The sequence below is a fragment of the Dipodomys merriami genome, unplaced genomic scaffold (assembly GCF_024711535.1).
Source record: "Dipodomys merriami isolate MVZ:Mamm:240054 unplaced genomic scaffold, mDipMer1.0.p SCAF_1, whole genome shotgun sequence".
Lineage (NCBI taxonomy): Eukaryota > Metazoa > Chordata > Mammalia > Rodentia > Heteromyidae > Dipodomys > Dipodomys merriami.
Window position 1 is genome coordinate 2,417,554 of NW_027202270.1, and position 20,407 is coordinate 2,437,960.

The following is a 20,407-nucleotide window of genomic DNA, read 5'->3' on the forward strand; positions in this document are numbered from 1 at the left end:
TCCCAGCGGTCCCGGGGGCCAGGGCCAGACCCGGCTTGTTTCATTCATTCCACTGGTTCGCTTACGAGTGTTTTCTCTTGTTTTTGTGAGCCACAGGGAACATTTCCCTGCCTGAATGCTGCGCTGCCTTCCCCTAGATTGCTTCCCTGCTTTTAATCTGAAGAGCATATTTACTTTCAACCATCAGAGAACGTCCCAAAACCAAGTTCGGAACCTCTCACCAGGTGCAGGCAGAAGCGGGCTGTGACACCTCCTCCACCATGACCCCAACATCGCCAGCCTACCACGGCCGAGGCCTGCAGCTCCCTGCGGCCCTGGCCTGCACTGGCCAGTTCCTTTGCTCTCTGCCTTGTACTTAGGTGTCAAATTCAAACTTCACCGTGTAAGCATTACCCTGATCATTTGTTTCACTGTTGGTGTGACCCCCAGAGTCTGTTTAGAAACCATGAATGTGGGTGAGCAGCTAGAGCGGGCAGATCATCGCCACAGCGGCCTTCATAACCAAGCAACTTTCCGACTCCTGGCTGACACCCTGAACACGCTGAGCACACAGCTTTGGGACACAATGTCCCCAGCATGTGTGTGCCCAGGCCCAGCGCTGGCATGTCCTGGGAATTGAATTCAAGGGCTGGGCACTGTCCTTTAGATTTTTGTTTTGCTTTTTGCTCAAGGCTTGCGCTCTACCACTTGAGCCACAGCGCCACTTCGGTTTTCTGAGTGGTTTATTGGAGATAAGAGTCTCACAGGCTTTCCTGCCTGGGCTGGCTTTGAACGGCGATCCTCAGATCTCAGCCTCCTGAGTAGCTAGGATGACAGGCGGGAGCCACCAGTGCCCGGCTACCATGCATTCTTACCTGATGGAATGCAAAATACCAAAACAGAAACAACTCTGCTGTTTTCAAGAACAACTCTAAGCACGTCCAAGATGCTGTTGTATACATGATCCCACTATTACAACACTCATGTGATCCTGGTAAAGAAAAGGGAAGAACCACTTCCTGAGCGGTGAGACTGACGGAAATCCAAGCACGTGACAGGAATAAGCCTAGAAAAACAACATGGCTCTGTGGGTACCCAAGGACCAGCAGACCGAGGCCTGGGAAACGGCAGAGCCCTGGCACACAGAGAGCTCTGGGAGACAGAGAACACCTGCTAGAAACACACAAGTCTGAGGTTACGTAGAACAATGCAATTTTAACCACGAGACATGAATTTCTGGAAATACCCTACATGATTTAGCAGCACAGTGCACATGCTCCTCAGAGCTCCCGCCAAGACACCCCACACTGGACGGTGCGGCCCAGGAGGCAGCAGGGACATGCAGTTTTACCATCACTCACTTCACGTATCCAGGGCTAGGGATGGGTCACCCCACTGCTAAGAGGGGGGCACCAACCACAGCCTAATGCCCTCCTCATCTCCAAGCAAAAATGGTGCCAGACCAGAGTTATACATGCTAAATGTCTGTCTTAGGGCCTCTGTGCATCTCCACATGGAGTTCTGTTAGCTGCTTTGAGATGGAGTCTCACTGGCCTCGAGCCCAAGATCCTCCTGCTACAGCCTCCTGGGTGCTGGGGTCGCAGGTATGGACCACCACGCCCGGCTGAGCAATCAGAATTGTAAAGTCACCAAGAACATTTGAAATTGGGGTTGTCTTATCACTAAATATTTCCCACAAAAACCAACTCATCCTACCAATGTGAAAATGAGGCCAAAACGAGGCCACCGTTTATTCATGGCTAATCACCTTGCAAAACCACTTCTTAATTAGCTGGTGACCCGATTCCTGTCACACTGGCCTGTCACACCCTTCGTGTCCACCTGCATTCCACAGCACTAAGTCCGTCCTTCCTTCCTATTGTCTTTTGCTGCCCACTGCAGTCCTAAGTTAACAACCCAATCTTTCCATCTGTCAACTGATACCAGAAACATCTGTGGACAGCCCGCAGACGGGCTCTGGGTGCCTAACCTCTTTGGCCTGCAGGAAATGCCACATTATCTGTTAGACTCACTTCAAGTTAGAACACCCCTTCCCTTCTCTGTCACAATCCTCTGAGTAATTTTTTTTTTTTTTTTTGGGTCCGGTCGTGGGGCCTGAACTCTGGGCCTGGGCACTGTCCCTCAGCTCTTCAGCTCAAGGCTAGTGCACTACCAACTTGAGCCACAGCGCCACTTTTGGCTTTTTTCTTTTTGCTTATGTGGTGCTGAGGAATCAAACCCAGGGCCTCAGGCATGCAAGGCAAGCGCTCTACCACTGAGCCACCTTCCCAGCCCCACTCTGAGTAATTTTTACATTTGTAAAGGAGCTGACAGCTTTATGTATCTAAATAATCTCCTTTGGCTGTCTTAATACTTTAGATTTTGAACAGAAAACATGAAAGGAGACCCAAGCTAGTGAATTTCCCACTCTGGTGTCTCTTTACAAACTTTTCTAAGGATTTTCTTAGAGCATTCTAAGAATTTAGAGGTGAGAATTCGAGACACCCCTGGCTAATTCCCTGTCCCCTCGTCCTCCCCACCCACAGCAGCATAGGATACCCCCCACCCCTGGGAGGGGGTAATCCCTTGTTCCTGGAGCTGCACCTCCTCTTGAAAAGCTATATCCTCCTATGCTGCCTGGCCTGGCCAAGGGGACACAAGTGCCACCCAGGGCCGCCCGGAGGTGGGTGGTGAGTCTGAGGACAGCTCACTATCTGCTCCTGGCACCAGACACTAGGCTCAAGGGATGAGCCCCCAACTGTCGTAGGAGTCAGGGCCCACTTGGTTGGCTCTCTACGAGGAGCCAGCTGAACCCCTAGGCAACTGTGAAGGCTCAAGTCCCAGGTAGGGGTGACCAGTCCCCTGCGCTCTCCACCGTACTTCACACACGCACAGTAGGCGTGTCATACAGGCACAGTGCATCACACATACACCGTGTGCCATCCACATGTCTGCGGCAGGGTGTGTGGAATGCCTGGGCTCACTTCCTCTGATGCATGTAGCCAGTCTTCATGCGGAATGTCACCAAGTCTTAGCCTTATAAATGCTAAAGGGCAAATCAAGGCCAGGAATATAGATTTGGGTAGACTTCAAAATCTGTTGTTCAGAATAATGACATGAAGCTGAGCGCCTGTGGCTCACACCTGTAATCCTAGCTATTCAGGAGGCCAAGATTTGAGGATTGTGCACAAAAGATCAGAGACAGTGCCCAGGCCCAGAGTCCAAGCCCTGCTGCCAAAAGAAACAATGGCATGATTGTGAAAGGGGAAGCTGGCAGCAGGGGTCAGGGGTCGGGGTCAGGGGACATAGAGGGAGCTAAGGACGGACGTAAGCCAACTGCATCACATGTATGTGTGGAGATACCATAAGGAGACCCACCGAAGTTATTTAAAAAGGGGAAGAGGGAGAGGACAAGAAAGGGTCAGAGCGGGGTGAACTTGATCAGAGCACAGTATATGCAGCTTGGAAATCCCGTGGACACAGCATGGGTGTCGTTACCTGGGGTGACGGTGAGCTGAAAGCAGTGGAGCTTGTTTGGATCAGGAAAGTGCACTCTGCAGGTACCTGCAAGAGAAACAGCACTTGAGAAGGTGTGGTGCGCAGGGAGGGAGGCGGAGCCTCTGCGGGCAGGCTCCCCGGGACCACGCGGAAGCCCTCGGAGAGGGCTCACAGGCGGCCTTGCTGAACCCCCCTCCCACACACACACACACTCAGTGTGTTTGTTACTGACCACACCAACGGGCTCAAAGGGCAAACCAGGTTTTGTCATTTGGTTATCCCTCTCTAATAATTCCAAGTGCAGATATTTGCTTTCAATCATTAAATGGTCACTAAAAATAGACCTCATTCATGTCAAGAATTATGCTACTCACTTGGGAAAAAAGAAAGCATATCTCAGGGCAACAAATATACATTGGTAAAGTAACTAAACATGGAAAAATCAGTCTGCACACTCAGCACGGAGCCCACACAGACCCTAGCGCGTGGCTGCTGGGGGAGGAGCAGGAGTACTGCGCTGCAGCAGGCGCCCCAGCTGGAGCGTGCACTTCAGAAATTGTCTGCATCATCTATCTCCCCGGCAACTTGCTCGAATTTTGTTGGAGGAATGATGCCACTCAGACAGCAGCATTCTGGGTCTACCAGTTCCCACCCAGAAGTGGCTTAGACCAGGACAAGGGGTCTCCTGGGGGAACATGCATGGCCCTGGGGAAAGGCAGCGAGACCCCATCCCATAGAGTGAGGGCTTGGCTCAAGTGGCTGAGTGCTCTGTAAAGTGTTACATTCACACTCTACTACAACTGAGGATTCTAGCTGGGTTTCTTTTTTAGAGTTGAAGGTAATTCAATCTAAAACAGCGTGCCATTTCAGATCACATCATGGCTCTGTTTTTAGCTGAGGAACCGCCATATTAGCTGCACTATGTACCTTCCCAGCGAGAGAGAGAGAAAGAGAGAGAGAGAGAGAGAGAGAGAGAGAGAGAGAGAGAGAGAGAGAGAGAGAGAGAGAGTGTGTGTGCGCGCGCGCTCTTTCCTCCCACGCCACGCTGGCATGTGCTGTCACTGCTTTTTGATGACTGCCATTCTGACTGGAGTGACGTGGAATTTTAAAGTTCTGATTTGTATTTCCTTTATAGCTAAGGAGTTGAACATCTTCTGTTCACATATTTTTGTTGGCCATATAAATGTTTCTTAAGAACTGTTCAATTCATTTCTTACCTGCTGACAGGACTATATGTTCTTTTGGTATTTGATTTTTTGACTTCTTACCCATATCCTCCTCCAAAAAAAAAAAAAGAGGAAATTTGGTATCCTGAGTATGAAAACTGCTCTGTAGTTTACAGCTTTCCTTTATGTTCTGTGTTTGTTCATGCATTGGGGCATGTACCACCACACCTGGTTTGTGTTAGTTCTTCTTTCAAGGGTTGATAATCAATCCAGAATTCTGAAGACATTTTGACTAAGAATGCATTTTATAAATGCAATCTAAATAAACATTATACATCAAAAATAAATTTCAAGAAACAACTTAAACCTACCCTCACCAACGAACTGCAAAACCACTCCAGGCCTGCATGCAGCATCACATTCCTCACTTTCAGTGGCAGTGGATGTGACCACTTACAGGAACAGTGCTGTCTGGTACTGGCTCAGGGGCCTCTCCACTCACTGAGAACGTGGACAGAGGTCCCAACCCTAACCAGACCCCTCCTCCATATATCACTGTCCATTTGGAAACACTGCAGGATCTCAGATCCTCTAAAAAATTCACCTTTCTGCATAAAACCAAAATTCATTCCTAACATACATGAAAAATAGGCCACTAAAACATAAAAGCTTTTCTCACGTAATTCATTCAGGGTACTAATTTGACTAAGGAAGCTATACTTACAAGGTAAATTAGCTTCAAGTTCTGCAACTTCTGTAGAAACAAAGAGAGTATGGTTAGTATCAGTCTTTGCTAGTTGCAAATCAGCAATTTCCTCTGGAACACAGAGGAATATAATAAACTAGATGAACTGAAATCTAGTCTAGATTTTAAGCCATTTAGACAAATGCAGCCAACGATTCTTGAAAATTGCCTTTAGTAATCATGTTAAATTAACATAGAAATGATAAGAAACACAGAAATCTAAAATAAAGATGAGGGAGACTAGCTATAGCCAATAAAATTAATATTCTCTCTGATGTTCATTAAATGTAACATAGTTTACCCCCCCCTCCCCCGCAAATCTGATTCAGAGTTACCAAGGATCTATTCTTTTCCCAGACCTGTCCTCAAGTTACATTTCTTGGCCTGAGTCCTCTGTTCTTGGGCCTCAACCACCCACTTCCTCTGTAATCCATCTTTTAGCAGGCATTTAAATCCAGAACCCTTCTGCAAGAAACAGCTGCAGCACTCCACCAATTCAGCCATCCAAGACTGAGGTCAAAGGCACCAGGCCCACTCTCTCTCTCCACCTGCATTCAAAGCAGTGCTAGAAGAATGAGCAAGAACAGGCTCACGCAGACAGGATCCTGTGGATGACTCTGAAACCCCCACAAAAAATGTAACATGGAAGTACAGCAGTGGCTCAGGTGGTAGAATGCCAGCCTTAAGCAAAAAAGTAAATAAGACAAAGCCATGAGTTCAAGCCCCAGTACTGGAACAAAAAAACAAACGAAAACAAGCACTAATAAATTCAATAAAGTTGCAGGATACAAAACTAATACATAAAGAACCATTTGTTCAAAAAATAAATTGTAATCCGGGTGTTAGTGGGTCACACCTGATAGTAGTACTAACTACTCAGGAGGCCGAGATCTGAGGATTGTGGTTTGAAGCCAGATTAGGCCCCCAAAAAGCTCAAAGTGGAGCTGTGGCTCAAGTGGGAAAAAAGAAAAATCTAACAAACAGCACCCAAGGCCCCAAGTTCAAGCCCCAGGACCAGCACGCACATGTACACACGTACACACGTACACGTGTATACATACACACACACACACATACACACACACCCAGGACCAGCACGCACATGCACACACATACACACGTACACGTGTATACACACACACATACAAACTGGGCACCAATGACTCATTCCTATAATCCTAGCTATTCAGAAACAGAGGAACAAGGTTCAAAGGTGGGGCAGGAAAGTCTATGAGTCTTATCTCCAATTAACCACCCAAAGGACAGAAGTAAGCTGTGGTTCAAGTGGTAAAGCACTAGGTCTTGAGCTTTAAAAAAGCTCAGGGATTGTGCCCAAGCCCGAGTTCAAGTCCAGGAATGGCACAAAAGAAAGAAACGCAGCTGGGTATGGTGTGGAGGTGTCACAGTGCATACCAGCCGCTTATTTCCTTGGGGAGTATCTTGCTGATTAGATTTTGCTCTACAGCTTTGTAAGGAATAACTCAATTATATAAAATAGATCCACTTTAATTAAACAAAGGAGTCAATGGTTTCTTGTGAATGCAGGAGTGTGTACCCACCACAACAATCCTATAAAAATCCCAGTGTCCGGGCAGTAACCCAGACCTGCCGTATCCATGGGTCTGGGAATGTTCTGGGCCTCTGAGTTGATTTTATTCTCTCAGCTGTCTCAGTCTGTGTGGCCTTTAATAACAAAAATACCTGACATGAGTGGTTTATAAAGAACAGGCGCGTCTCATTCACAATTCTAGGGACCCTGCAGACGTGGTATCTGGCGAAGGCCAGGCTCTGTTGTCCTGGTGTCTGGTGAAGGCCCGGCCCTGCAGTCATGGCGTCTGACGAAGGCCAGGCCCTGCAGATGTGATATCTGGCGAAGGCCAGGCCCTGCAGACGTGGTGTCTGGCGAAGGCCTGGCCCTGCAGATGTGGCATCTGGTGAAGGCCTGGCCCTGCAGACGTGGCATCTGGTGAAGGCCTGGCCCTGCAGACGTGGCATCTGGTGAAGGCCCGGCCCTGCAGACGTGGCGTCTGGTGAAGGCCCGGCCCTGCAGACATGGTGTCTGGTGAAGGCCAGGCCCTGCAGACGTGGCGTCTGGTGAAGGCCTGGCCCTGCAGACATGGCGTCTGGCGATGGCCTGGCCCTGCAGACGTGGCATCTGGCGAAGGCCTGGCCCTGCAGACATGGCGTCTGGTGAAGGCCCGGCCCTGCAGACATGGTGTCTGGTGAAGGCCAGGCCCTTGACTATGCTTTCTTGCCATGCACTCACATGGGGTCTCTTCCTTACGGGCTCGAGGCCCCTCAGGAAAACCCCGCCACAGGAACTGCCACCTCCCGCCACCTGGCCTCCTAATGCTGGCCACTACTGACTAGGTTCCAATACACAAATGTTGGATCCCAGCCACAGGTGAAATACATCACTGCAGATTTTTTTTTTTTTTTTGGGTCAGGTCGTGGGACCTTAACTCTGGGCCTGGGCACTGTCCCTCAGCTCTTCAGCTCAAGGCTAGCACTCTACCACTGAGCCACTTCCCAGCCCGCTGCAGATTTTTTTGTCATTAAAAACATGTTCAACATAAAGGAACTTAAAAGAAGCTCTTTCCTACGGGATACAGAATCACTGCGCACGCCCGTCGGTCACTGAAATCCCCACATGAAGGTTTTGTTTGAGTCCTCAAGGAGGAGGGCGGGGCCTTCTGGTGAGTCCTGCCAGCCAGGGCCCTGCAGGCTTGTGGCCCAAGAGCCAATGCAGGCAAAGTCTCAGGACTTCGGTAACAATGCTGGGCATTTTAGTCCAGCCCATAGTAGAACACAGACCAAGCTGGCACACTCCTGTTGGAGCTGTCACAAATGACACATCACTTCTCCATGCTTCAAATGGTGGCAAACAGACACGATCACCTTAGAGCCAACACAAAGGAGTTGGGGCTGGGCTGGGAAGCAGCTCAGTGGTAGAGCGCTTGCCTCGCATGCATGAGGCCCTGGGTTCGATTGCTCAGCACCACATAAAAAAGCTGGAAGTGGTGCTATAGCTCAAGTGTAGAGCGCTCGCCTTGGGCTGAAGAGCTGAGGGACAGCGCCCAGGCCCAGAGTTCAGGCCCCACGACTGACAAAAAACAAAACAAAACAAAACAAAACAAAACAAAGGAGACAAGGCCAAAGAAGCAAGCCAGCTGCTTCCAAGCCTGGAGAAGTGAGGCTGCAGCCTTCCCGGCCCTGTGAGCTAAGAGACCTGACACACTTTTCCACCGTTCAGGTCTCGCCCACTCCAAGGCACTAGCGCCACCACGCGCAGCCTCCGGCTCCGGCCCCGGCTCAGCAGCCCAGCCCTTCTCGAGGTGCCTGCACCTTGCACAACTTGGTGGCTATGCAATTCCTTCTGAGACACTAAGACTCCTTTTCTTTCTCACTGAAGATAAAACCACAGCGCCCTTGGGAAGCAGCTGCACCTCGAGAGCAGATGAGAAAACCCACCCGCTCACTTTGGCAGCCCCTGGCCTCACCGCCCTCCAACGCAAGGCCCCGGCCGCCGCCTCCGCACCACCAGTGCCACCCGTTCTTCCGGGTGGGAGTCCTCAGCACGCCCCACCCCAGTACCTGCACTGGCCGGGCACTGGGGCTGCACAAGAAATGGGGACACACAGCATACTCACCTCAGAGTGGCAAGGGCCTGCCGTGGGTGCCAAGAGTCGGGGAGCCTGGCATCCCGCGGCTGAGGAAGCTTGCCAGCGGTGTGCTAACCTGAGCCCGAGCCCGCCCTCCCCCCTGTGGACAGGATTCGGAGGCAGGGCCTCCCGACGGTGATTGGGCTCAGATCAGGTCACAAGACAGAACTAGTGTCCTTAAGAGAAAAGCCAGACACTGGTGGCTCACACAGGTAATCCTAGCTACCCAGGAGGCTGAGATCTGAGGATTGGTTCAAAACCAGCCAAGGCAGGAAAGTCCATGAGACTCTTATCTCCAATTAGTCACACACACACACAAAAAAAGGAAGCGGAGCTGGTAGAATGCTAGCCTTGAGCGCAAAAGTGCCCAGGCTCTTGAGTTCAAGCCCCAGGACCAGGAGGGAGGGAGAGAGGGAGGGAGGAAGGGAGGGAGGGAGGGAGGGAGGGAGGGAGGGAGGGAGGGAGGGAGGGAGGGAGGGAGCACAAAAGCAGGGACAGTACCCAGGCTCTCAGTTCAAGCCCCAAGACCAGGAGGGAGGGAGGGAGGGAGGGAGAGAGAGAGGGGGGCGGGGGGCCCCCCCGCCGTCCCCCCCCCAATGGCACTGAAGGCCACAGCAGACGCAGCCATCTAGGAACCTGCTCCTGGGCAGCTCTGGAGCCGGGCCGACGCGCAAAGCCATCTGTGACAGGCATCCGGAGCGCCACACCACCTTCCTTCCTCTGGACCACCACTTCCATGTGCAAAATGTGTGATGCGGCACACTTCACCTGTTGCCAAAATGCTGCAGCAATGTGACACTGTAGCCAGCCAGACCCCACGCCAGGCGTGGGAGCAGGGCTCCAGCTGACCGTCCTCTCTCCCCTCCTACAAGCCCCGCTGGAATGGCAGCACATGGCCACAAGGATGGGTCCTGCAGATACAGGGAGGCCCCTGACCCAGGGCACAGGCACCGGAGAAGCCAGGAAGGTGCGGGTAAGCCCACAGCATGCACTGCAGGGAGAGCCAGAGCTCGTCCTCTCCCTCCATCTCCAGCTGCCCTCGCCCGGGCCCTCACCGGGCTTCAGCCCAACCCCAGCCCACCCGGTTTCTCTGAGACTGACCCAGGGATGGCTCCCGCCATGCCACCCGTGCTTCCCTGGGTCTTCTGGGGTCACTGCAGATGCTCGGCTGTCACATGATAACACGCCAACTCCACACCGATGAGGAAGCAGCTAATTCTCCCTGAGGACAGGGAGCACCCCACACCCCAAACGTGATGGCCAGAAAGCAGCCAGGCAGCTAGGACCAGCCCGCACAGGGAGAGCAGGCAGGCAGGGAGGCAGGCAGGCAGGGAGGCAGGCAGGCAGGCAGGCAGGCAGGCAGGCAGGCAGGCAGGCAGGCAGGCAGGCAGATGCAATGCTCTTCCAGGGACCCAGCTCCAGCAGTCAGGCCAGGCTGCGTGACATGTCTCCGGGAATGGCTGCTGCCAGCGCCACCGCGCTGGTCCCAGTGCAGCGGAGACCACATCAGCCGCCCCAGGGCAGACCAAGGGTGTCCAGAGATCTGGGGCAGAGAAGGGGTGCTCACTCTGCCATCACTGAGCCAAGAAAAAGAGGGGACCTCAGCGCCGCACCGCCGCTGCCCGCCCGGTGGGGACAGGCTCCGCCCGCAGCGGGGTGCATCGCTGCCGCTCAGCAAGGCAGTGCGGATCTGGGGCGCCATGCCATGGACAGCACCACGCCACGGTGCACCCCCCACATGCCCTCTTGGTGGGGACAGTGCCACATGGCCTTGGCCCCCAGCGGAGTGTCTGAGCCAAGGCTGCAGCGGGGCCTCCTCACAGCCAGGCCTTCCTGCCCCTCCTGCTGCCCTAGCCCCACGCACGGGGCACTCCTCCACGGCCTGCGCCCGCACTGGGGACGGCGCCGATGGTGTTTAGTCCAAAAGACACAGACCTCACAGGTCAGGAGCGGGAATCCCATGGTTTGAGAGCGCAGCGTCCAGGGGAACCCCATTCGAGGCCCCCAAACAGGCTTTGGCCTGCAACAGAATAGATTCTCCCCATGAGCACCTTCTGCTGGGCCTGCTGCCCCACGGCGTGGACGCTGCTGTCCCCCACAGCACCAGCAGCACCGGCCTGACCCTGTGAACGCTGCCCGCAAGGCCGACGAGCCACCGGAGGACAAGCCAAGCCAAGCAGCTCCAGAAGCAGACCAGAGGAGCGTGCTCCCACGCCTGCGGTCCGGGCTCTGCTCTCAGCTCCGGCCCGCCTGACCTCTCCCCAGCACCCACAATCCACCCCGCGGCCGGCCCTCCGCCCAGCAGCCCGAGGCAGATGGAGCAAGAGGCCTCGGGCGAGCCACAGAGCTGAGCCACCGGCAGTTCCAAGGGTCTGGGGCTCAACGTCAGTGCCCAGGAAGAGGCAGAGGAGGCTCGACCTCCCCCGGAGGATCGTGTGAGGGCAAACAACCCGGCAGGCCAGCGGCCCTGGCCCATGAGGCTCCAGGAGTCTGGCACTGGCAGATTCAGTGGTCTCCCCTGGGTTCTGGAAGGTTCTGGAGCCCCTTAAAAAGTCCGAGGTGAGCTGGTCACTGGCGGCTCACGCCTGGAATCCTATTACTCAAAAAGCTGAGATCTGGGGCTGGGAAGGTGGCTCAGTTGTAGAGCGCTTGCCTTGCATGCATGAGGCCTTGGGTTCGATTTCTCAGCACCACATAAGCAGAAAAAAAAAAGCCGGAAGTGGTGCTGTGGCTCAAGTAGTAGAGTGCTAGCCTTGAGCTGAAGAGCTGAGGAACAGCGCCCAGGCCCAGAGTTCAGCCCCCACGACCAGAACCCCCGCCCCTCCCAAAAGAAGCTGAGATCTGAGGATCACAGTTCGAAGCCAGCCTGCACAGGAAAGTCTTGAGTCTCTTGTCTCCAATAAACCATCAAAAAGCCAGAAGTGGAGTTGTGACTCAAGTGAGGGAGTGCTAGTCTTGAACAAAAATGCTCAGAGACAGTGCCCAGACCCTGAGTTCAAACCCCAGGATGGTACAAAAAGACAAAAGTCCCAGGTGAGCCTCTGGGAAGGGCGGGGTCACCCACTCTTGTCTGTGGACTGACTGGTGCTTCTGTCAGCTGAGTCTGCTCCCCAAGAATCAGGGGGGCTCCGCAGGTCCTGATACAACATAGTCACAAGAAGGTTTAGCTTATAACCTCTCCAACTGAGCCTCGGCTCTTCAGCTTTAACATGAGCAAAAACCTAGCAAGGCCTGGTAGAAGTCAAATGAGAATCACCCCGACAGTGCTGGCTATGCTCAGAAGGTGCCCAAAATTCATGCTGGAACTTAATCCCCATTCTAGGGGTACTAACAGCGGACTTTGGGGGATCTATGTAAGTCCCAAGGATCTGCCTGCATGCCCACGTGAAATTAGTGCCTAAAAGAAGGGCTGAGGAGGCTGGGAAGGTGGCTCAGTGGTAGAGTGCTTGCCTTGCATGCATGAAGCCCTGGGTTCAATTCCTCAGCACCCCATAAACAGAAAAAGCAGGAAGTGGCACGATGGCTCAAGTGGTAGAGCACTAGACTTGAGCTGAAGAGCTGAGGGACAGTGCCCAGGCCCAGAGTTCAGGCCCCACAACTGACCAAAAAAAGCGGGGGGGCAGGGCCAGAGGAAACCTGCTCTAACACTTTTCTCCATTTCCTTCCTTAGGCCACCAAGAACACAGCACCTGTTGGCAGGATACAACAAACAAGCAGCTTAGAAACTGAGATGGGCGGGGCTGGGAAGTTGGCTCAATGGTAGAGAGCTTGCCTTGCATGCCAGAGGCCCTGGGTTCGAGTCCTCAGCACCACATAAGAAAAAAGCCAGAAGTGGCGCTGTAGTTCAAGTGGTAGACCGCTAACCTTGAGCTGAAGAGCTGAGGGACAGCACCCAGGCCCAGAGTTCAGGCCCCACAACCAGACCCCCCCCCAAAAAAAAGAAAGAAAGAAACTGAGGTGGGCCTCAGCAGAAACCAATCCTCCTGCCTTAATTTTGTACTTTCCAGACTCAAAATCATGAGAAAGAAACGTGTATGGTTTATACCTTACCCAGCCTGTGGTCTTTTGCTACAGCAGCACAAATGTCTGTTCGACAGCGTCTAACGGGCCTGGCCCTAAGCTCAATGACCCAAAGCCCGTGGAGAAGGCAGTGCGACAATGGGACGGTGGCACTGCCAGCTCCTCCCCAGCTGACACCTGGGGCCTGAGGACGGCACTCAAACGCCCTTCACCCCAGCTGCCGGGACTCCCCGGAGCCCCGCGCGGCTCAGGGAGCCCCACGCAGCTCGCAGCCTGCAGGCTTGCCCTGCAAATGAGCCCCAAGGCTAGGCTGAAAGAGCCTCAAACGCACTCAAGTTCACCCAGGCCAGGTGCTCCAGGCACACCCTGCTTCTCTGACCCTCTGGGCAGGCCTCTCCCACTGTGATGGACTCTGAACATGATCGACTGAGCAGGTTAATGACCAGACATGAGCTGTGGTGGGGAGACTTCATCTCTGGGCCAGGGCGCTGTCCCTGAGCACTTTTTGCTGAAGACTAGCACTCTACCACTTTAAGCCACAGCTCCATTACCAGTTTTTGAGTGGTTAATTGGAGATAATCTCATGGGGACTTTTCTGCCTGGGCTGGCTTTGAACCACTGTCCACAGATTTCAGCCTCCGGTGCTGGTGACCTGTGATTATCATTCTTCAGTCAATCATCATCAGCCTGAATGGGCATGCAGATAAGTCAAGATTCTTGGACAGGGGAAGCACAGGAGGACACCCCATTACAGTTTTCTTCTCCAACCCTCCCCCAGTTCTGCGGTACTCTATCTGCAAATGCTGGACAGAAACTCCAGCTCTCCGGCCCCGATTCCTTTACAATACACAAACGCTGGTTATCCCGCAGGATGCCAGTGACTCACATCTGTAACCCCAGCTGCACTGCACAGGAGGCTGAAATCTGAGGATCACAGTTCAAGGCCAACCCATGCATGAAAATCTGAGACTCTTGTTCAACACTATTCAACCCTTCTTTGTGGCCTAACTACTTACTATACATGCAAGAAAAGCAAACTGTAATCCCTACATCTGGGGGCTGAGGTAGGAGGCGCATGAGTCACAGGCAGCCTGGGCTCCATCGTGCGATCTCACTTCAAAAACACCCAGGCGCTCACGCCTGCCATCCCAGCTACTCAGGAGGCTGAGGTCTGAGGATCGAGGTTTGAAGCCAGCTAAGGCAGGAAAGTCCATGAGACTCTTATTTCCAATTAACCAGCAAAAAGCCAGACATGGAGTTGTGGCTCAAGTGATGAAGTTTTGGCCTTGAGTGAAAAAGCCAAGCAAGAGCATGCGGCCCTGACTTCAAGCCCCGTGCCAGACAAAAAAGTCAATAACGTTCTAGAAAATTTTAAAAAAGGGGGCTGGGAAGGTGGCTCAGTGGTAGAGCGCTTGCCTTGCATGCCAGAGGCCCTGGGTTCGATTCCTCAGCACCACATAAGCAAAAAAGAAAAAAGCTGGAAGTGGCGCTGTGGCTCAAGTGGTAGAGCACTAGCCTTGAGCTGAAGAGCTGAGGGACAGCGCCCAGGCCCAGAGTTCAAGCCCCACGTCAGGACGCCCCCACACCCAAAAACAAAAAAAAAGAAAATTAAAAAAAATACAAGTTCTTCAAGGACAGCCCTGCTTCCTCACTCCAGGGGCCCTCAAAGCCCTGGGGAAACTGGCTCTGCATCTGAACACCTTTGCTCAGTGAATGAGCAGAGATGTACAAAGATGCCCGTGAGTGCATGTTTTGCATACACACATACACACCCACATTCGGCCACCCTTTCCCAAATATGGCCAGCACGGCCAGAGGATGGACTGCAGGCTAGGACCTAACTTACCACTGGTTCTGTGGTAAGGCCTTCTCAACTGCGCCCTGAATGAAACCGGACAGCACAAGGAAAGGCTCGGCCCTACTCCCTCCCTTTCAGACTGAAAGGCTGAGCTGCTTCATGAAGCAGGAAGACAGATAACCAGGGTCTTTCTACTTGCTTCCCACCTCAGCGGGTCCCAACAGCGCCCCCTACCGGCTGCACAACACAAGTTCTTCCACTGTAGGTGACTTCAAGTAAAGGTTTCCATTCAGCAAGGAGCTGCTTCGCACCCCAAAGAGCCCTGGGGCCGGCTCTATCCCACCTTCAGTTCCCTGACAAGCGAGGGTTACCTTTAACAAGCAACTTGTCTCTCACGGAAACTCTCCGCGTGGAGTCAGACGCAGCAGCAGCTGTCCGGGGCCCTTTGAGACCGTCATCTCGCTTCAGCTTGCTTGCCAGCGTCAGCATTACTACCACCTTTACTCTGGAAGACAGCGCGAGAGCGAGGTGAGCAGTGCGGTTCTGAATTCTCTAAAATTGGTTACAGGAAACTTTACACACATCGGGGTAAGCTCTCTAGCGTAAGCAGGGATTTTAAAAGGGAGAATCGAGAACCTCACGCCACTGGACACCCACCCATTGGTGTTCTGCCCGGGGTTTTTGTGGCGCGTGTGATCGGGGCCTGGTCTACAGCTCCACCAATATAGGAAGGGGACCCAGCAGCGACCTGGGGGCCACTCAGGAGGGAGAGGGGGAGCAGTGGCAGCCGGGGGATGTGGGGAGAAGGCACCACAATGCCTGGCTTTCCTTCCGTCCTTGGCAGAGGGGCACAGAGCCTCTAAGAACCTTTGCATTTGTCTATGCTTTGCTTCATTTACATCCTTTTTTCTGGTGCCAGTCCTGGGCTTGAACTCAGGGGCCTGGGCACTGTCACTAAGCTCCTTTTGCTCAGGGCTACTGCTCTACTTGAGCCACGGTGTGGACTTTTTTTTTTCTTTTTGTAGTTTATTGGAGATAAGAGTTTTATGGACTTTCCTGCCCTAGCTAGCTTCAAACAGTGATACTCACATCTCAGCCTCCTGAGGAGGCTAGGAGGAGGCCTTGAACCAACAGCACCCAGCTTTTACTTAAATCCTTTGCGGTGACAGCAATCATGAGTAGCATATAATTAGCGTCTCTCACTAGATTCTCTTCACTGGCTGTTTTGGGCCTGTGTGACTCAAGTTCTCACTAAAAACTCCCCAGGAAGGAAGGCAAAGACCAAACACGGGAGACACCCAACTACCCACAAGAAGGAACAAAAAATGCCACTGACCTTTTGTTAAGACTTAGAGTTTTTGTTTTTTAATTAGAGCAGTTTTAGACACAGCAATGTGGGACAGAAGGCGTTTCCCACGGTGCCCTCCGCCCTTTCTCCCGGACAACACCCCCCTCCCACCAGAGACATTCATTTGTTTCACCTGAGCAACCTATGTGGATACACTGTTGTTACCCAGAAACCACAAGATACATTATTAGCAGGTGGCCAATTCTAACAGGGGAGTTTCAACATAAACTTCATTGAATGGATACTCTGACTTGCCCACACTTCACCACACCAGTTCAATACATCCATAATTCAATTCCTTTCTTTAGTATCATTCTTTTGGTGGCTGACGCTCAACCTCTGTGCAACAACTTCCACTTCCCAATACCATTTCCTCTCAATACCACTTCCTCCTAAAATGTGATGATCACATGTCACACAAGTGAATTATGTGACCTACGCACAGAAGCTATAGTTGGACACTAAGACACCAAAAGCCAAAATATAAAAATCCTCTTTTTAAACCATTTTACCCCAGGCTTCTTGCAAGCCTCTCACACTATTTTCTGCGAATCTCTCAAAAGACTTGTGTAAAAAAAAACAAGACACGAGGACAATACTTGGTCTTTGCCATACCGAAAGCTGCCATGTTGGGCATGGTGACACATCTGTAATCCCAGCCCTCAGGAGATAGAGGGAAGATCAAGAGGTCTGGAACACAAAACACCACCACCACCACCACCACAAAAACACCCAGTCAGCAGTGGTGCAAATGCTTAAAAACATAGCAGCGCCACACATCAGTGTGTGTGCGAAGAACTTCTAAGTCTGGGAAGGGCTCCTAGCCTTACCCATCCCACTTCTTTTACCAAGTACACGGGGCAACGTGCCCAGAGGGGAGAATCCTGGGCTAGCAGCAGCACCACACAAACTCTTGCTTCCATCTAGAGGACCTAAATGAAGGCCAAGGCTGATGGGCCACATTTATTACTATGCCTCAATAAAGTTGAAAAAAATGAAACCAAGCTGGGTATTGGTGGCTCACATCTAATCCTAGCTACTCAGAAGGCTGAGATCTGAGCATCCCATTTCAAAGCCAGCCTGGGCAGAAAAGTCCATTGTCTCCAATAAGCCACCAAAAAGCCAGAAGTGGAGCTGTGGCTCAAGTGGTAGGGCACAGGCCTTGAAGGAAAGGCTAAAGGACAGTGCTCAGGCCCTCAGTTCAAGTCCATTACTGGGAGTTTGAATGCACATGCGCACACATGCACATGCATACATGCATGCACACACACATGCAGTGAAAACACGCTGCTAACAGTTTTTCTAGTCCTACTCTAGGGGCTGAGAAGGTGGCTCAGTGGTAGAGTGCTTGCCTTGTAATGCATGAGGCCCTGGGTTCAATTCCTCAGCACCACATAGGAAAAAAGCCAGAAGTGGCGCTGTGGCTCAAGTGGTAGAGCGCTAGCCTTGAACTGAAGAGCTGAGGGGACAGCGCCCAGGCCCAGAGCTCAGGCCCCACAACCGGACCCAAAAAAAAAAAAAAATCTAGTCCTACTCTGCCCTGCCTTCTCATGGGGAGCTGCGTGGAGGCTGGCCGGCTGTGAACACGTCCTCACCCCTGGCAGGTGGTGTCACTTCATGAGACGGTGAGGGCACTCCTAGGGACTTCAGCCCACACTCTCCAGCCTGCACACCCCCATGATCTGTCAGGGACCCTGCAAGGGGTTCCTGGACCACACGGTGGCCTTTGCACCCTGGCCAGGCCCCTGCCTGGGGTCCCACCCCAGCTGAGCCAGGCCCGGCCCATGTCTAGACTGGGGCCTCTCTGTCCCCTACACCCTGTGGACACCAGCTGGTGGCCCTCAGGCTGCATCCTTCAACTGGGGATTAGTCTGAGACAAGGTGCCCACCGGGACCACCAGGTTTTTAATCCTCTGCTCACTTCAGTGTGAGAACAGAACAGTGTAAAGTCAGTCAAAACCAAGGGACCACAGTGTGGCACTCCAGCTCCCGGAAGTCCCGCACAGAATGGGAGGAGGACCTGCTTAGAGTGGGGCACCGCCAATCCAACCGCCCCCCCCCTGCAGTCTGCGGTGTGGCAGAGCCTCACTCAATGCCCGGATGGCGGCCTCCTGGCTGGCTACGTCCCATAGATTTGTGGTCCTTCCTAAATACACTGGCACTGGCTGCAAGTACAAAACAAAAAAAAAAAAAACAAAAAAAACACATTGGCGTTTTGCCTTCCGTGGAAAATGGTAGAAACTCACTGTTCTAACACTCTAACTTGAGCCTAGAGTGATCGCTGCTGTGGTCACCACAAACCAAGGGCCAGACCTGAAGAACACGCCAGCACGGAGGACTCAGGCAGAGATAATGATCTGAGCTCTGGGGCTGGTGAGCGTGGTCGCCCTTCCAGACCCCGCCCCACTTCAAAGCCAGGTCTGACGCCACACTTCCCCTTTCCCCAAAACCACGCGCTCAGAGAGCGCAGCATTTGGGGCCAGATGGGCTCTTCTGAGGTCCTACAAGTTGCCATTGGCCCGGTGAGCTTCCTCCGGGGTGGACGGGCCGCCCGGTCGCGGGCCTCGGGAGCGGCGTGGCCAGCATTCCCGTGCGGGGCGCGGGGGCCGCCAGCCCGGGGTGCGAGGTCGCCCCGCACTCACAGCTCTCGCCGCCAAGGAGATGTCTCAACAGGAGAGCGGTGGGCTTCCCCTCCCCCGCCCCCGGGGCCCGGATCGGGACACGGAGCCCACCCCGCCACGCGCGGCCCGGGAACCGCCTTGGGGCTCGGCCTTCTTCACTCCCACCAGTTACCGCGCCCCTCCGGCTAGGCCCCGCGCCCGCCCGGGGGGCAGGTCCGCGGTGCGTCCCAGGGGTAGGGGGGAGAGCACGCGTCCCGGCCGTGGGGGGGGGCGCGCGTCCCGGTCCGGGGAGAGGAGGGGAGGCCTGCGTCCCGTTGGGGGGGGGGGGGAGCACGCGTCCCGGTCGGGGAGGGGGGAGAGGAAGGCCCGAGTCGTGGGGGGGGAGGGGGAGGTCCGGGTCGGGGAGCACGCGTCCCCGGGTGGGGGGGGGGGGAGGAGAGGGAGGCCCGCGTCCCAGTCTGCGGTGTGGGGGGTGCGGGGAGGCCTCCAGCCCCGCCGCCAAGCTCGCTCTACAGCTCCCGCCTCCAGCCCTCGGCCCAGCGGGAGTCCCGCACCAGGCGGCCGGCCTCCCCGCCCCGGCTCCACACCGTGCCCGGGCCGTCTGACGGACGCCCCCCTCTGGGAGAGCAGGGCCCCTCCGCGCGCGGGGGACCCGACCCGCCTCGGCCGCGACCCACGGGGACACCGAGCGCGGGGAGGGGCGGCCACACCCGATCGCTCCCCGCCCGCCCCGGCCGCCGTCCCCGCGGCGCGGCCCCGCCGCCCGCCTCGCCCGCCGCCCGGCCTAGCGCGGCCCCGGCTCCCGCTGCCCCCGGCCCGTCGGCGCGGTGACCTTGCCCGGCGCCCCGCGGGCCGCGTCGCCGCCGCCACGCCCGGCGGGCCCGGCCCGGCCCGATCCGCGGCGCCCGCCACCCGGTGGAGCCGTCGCCCGCCGCGGGCCGCTCGGGTCGCGGGACCTGTCGGCCCGGGCCCGGCCCCGCGTCCGGCAGGAGAGCCGGCGGCCTAGGCGGGGCGGATCGCCGCCGCGACCCCCGCGCGCGGTTCCCCGGCCGCGCGGCCCGCTCACCTCAGCACCCCGAGACAGGCGAGGCGGGCCGGCGCCCAACACCATGCCCGGCCGGCGGCGGCGGCGAGACGCGGGCCTAACAGCCGCACCGGCTCCCGGCGGCGGGACCGGAAGTGGCGGGGCGGAGACTCCGCCGCTCTCGCCCGCGGCGACCGAGAAGACGGCGGGCACTTTAAAAAAAAAAAATTCAAAGCCGCCGAGAACTTTATTTGCACTCCGACGTGCGAACAGCTGCGCGCGCCGGTGGGGGCGGGGCCGGACGACAGCTCCGACCTCGCTCATTGGCTCAGGGCGGGGCCTGGGGGCGGGCAGGACCCAAGCCCTCGGTGATTGGCCAGTGCTGGCTGGGGCGGGGTCTCCCGTGGAGTCCGAAGCCGGCGCGCGGGAGAACGGGAGTCCTGCGTGGACTTCGTGCCGCCCCTAGTCCGGGCGCTCGGGGTGGGGGCCGGGACCCCCGCGTGGCCGCGGCCACGTCGGAACCGGGCCCTCACGTGGGAGGAACTG

At 55.0% G+C, this 20,407-nt stretch overlaps 1 protein-coding gene across 4 annotated transcripts in view; it reads right to left on the minus strand.

Annotated features, from left to right (window-relative positions):
• Positions 1-20,024, minus strand: part of Ube2f (ubiquitin conjugating enzyme E2 F (putative)) — a 40,567-nt gene extending 20,543 nt beyond the window's left edge. For 3 of the 4 annotated variants that reach the window (XR_011368923.1, XR_011368926.1, XM_070008412.1), the window contains exons 1-4: positions 19,904-20,024; positions 15,240-15,373; positions 5,368-5,397; positions 3,478-3,543 (exon numbers count right to left, since the gene is read on the minus strand). Coding sequence is in view for 2 of the 4 variants with exons in the window: in XM_070008412.1 (XP_069864513.1) it covers positions 3,478-3,543; positions 5,368-5,397; positions 15,240-15,357 (214 nt within the window). In the remaining 2 variants the exon portion in view is untranslated. Of the gene's footprint in view, positions 1-3,477; positions 3,544-5,367; positions 5,398-15,239; positions 15,374-18,462; positions 18,542-19,903 lie in introns of those variants that run through there. The other variant, XM_070008498.1, reaches the window with a different exon arrangement.
• Positions 20,025-20,407: the final 383 nt, after the last annotated feature.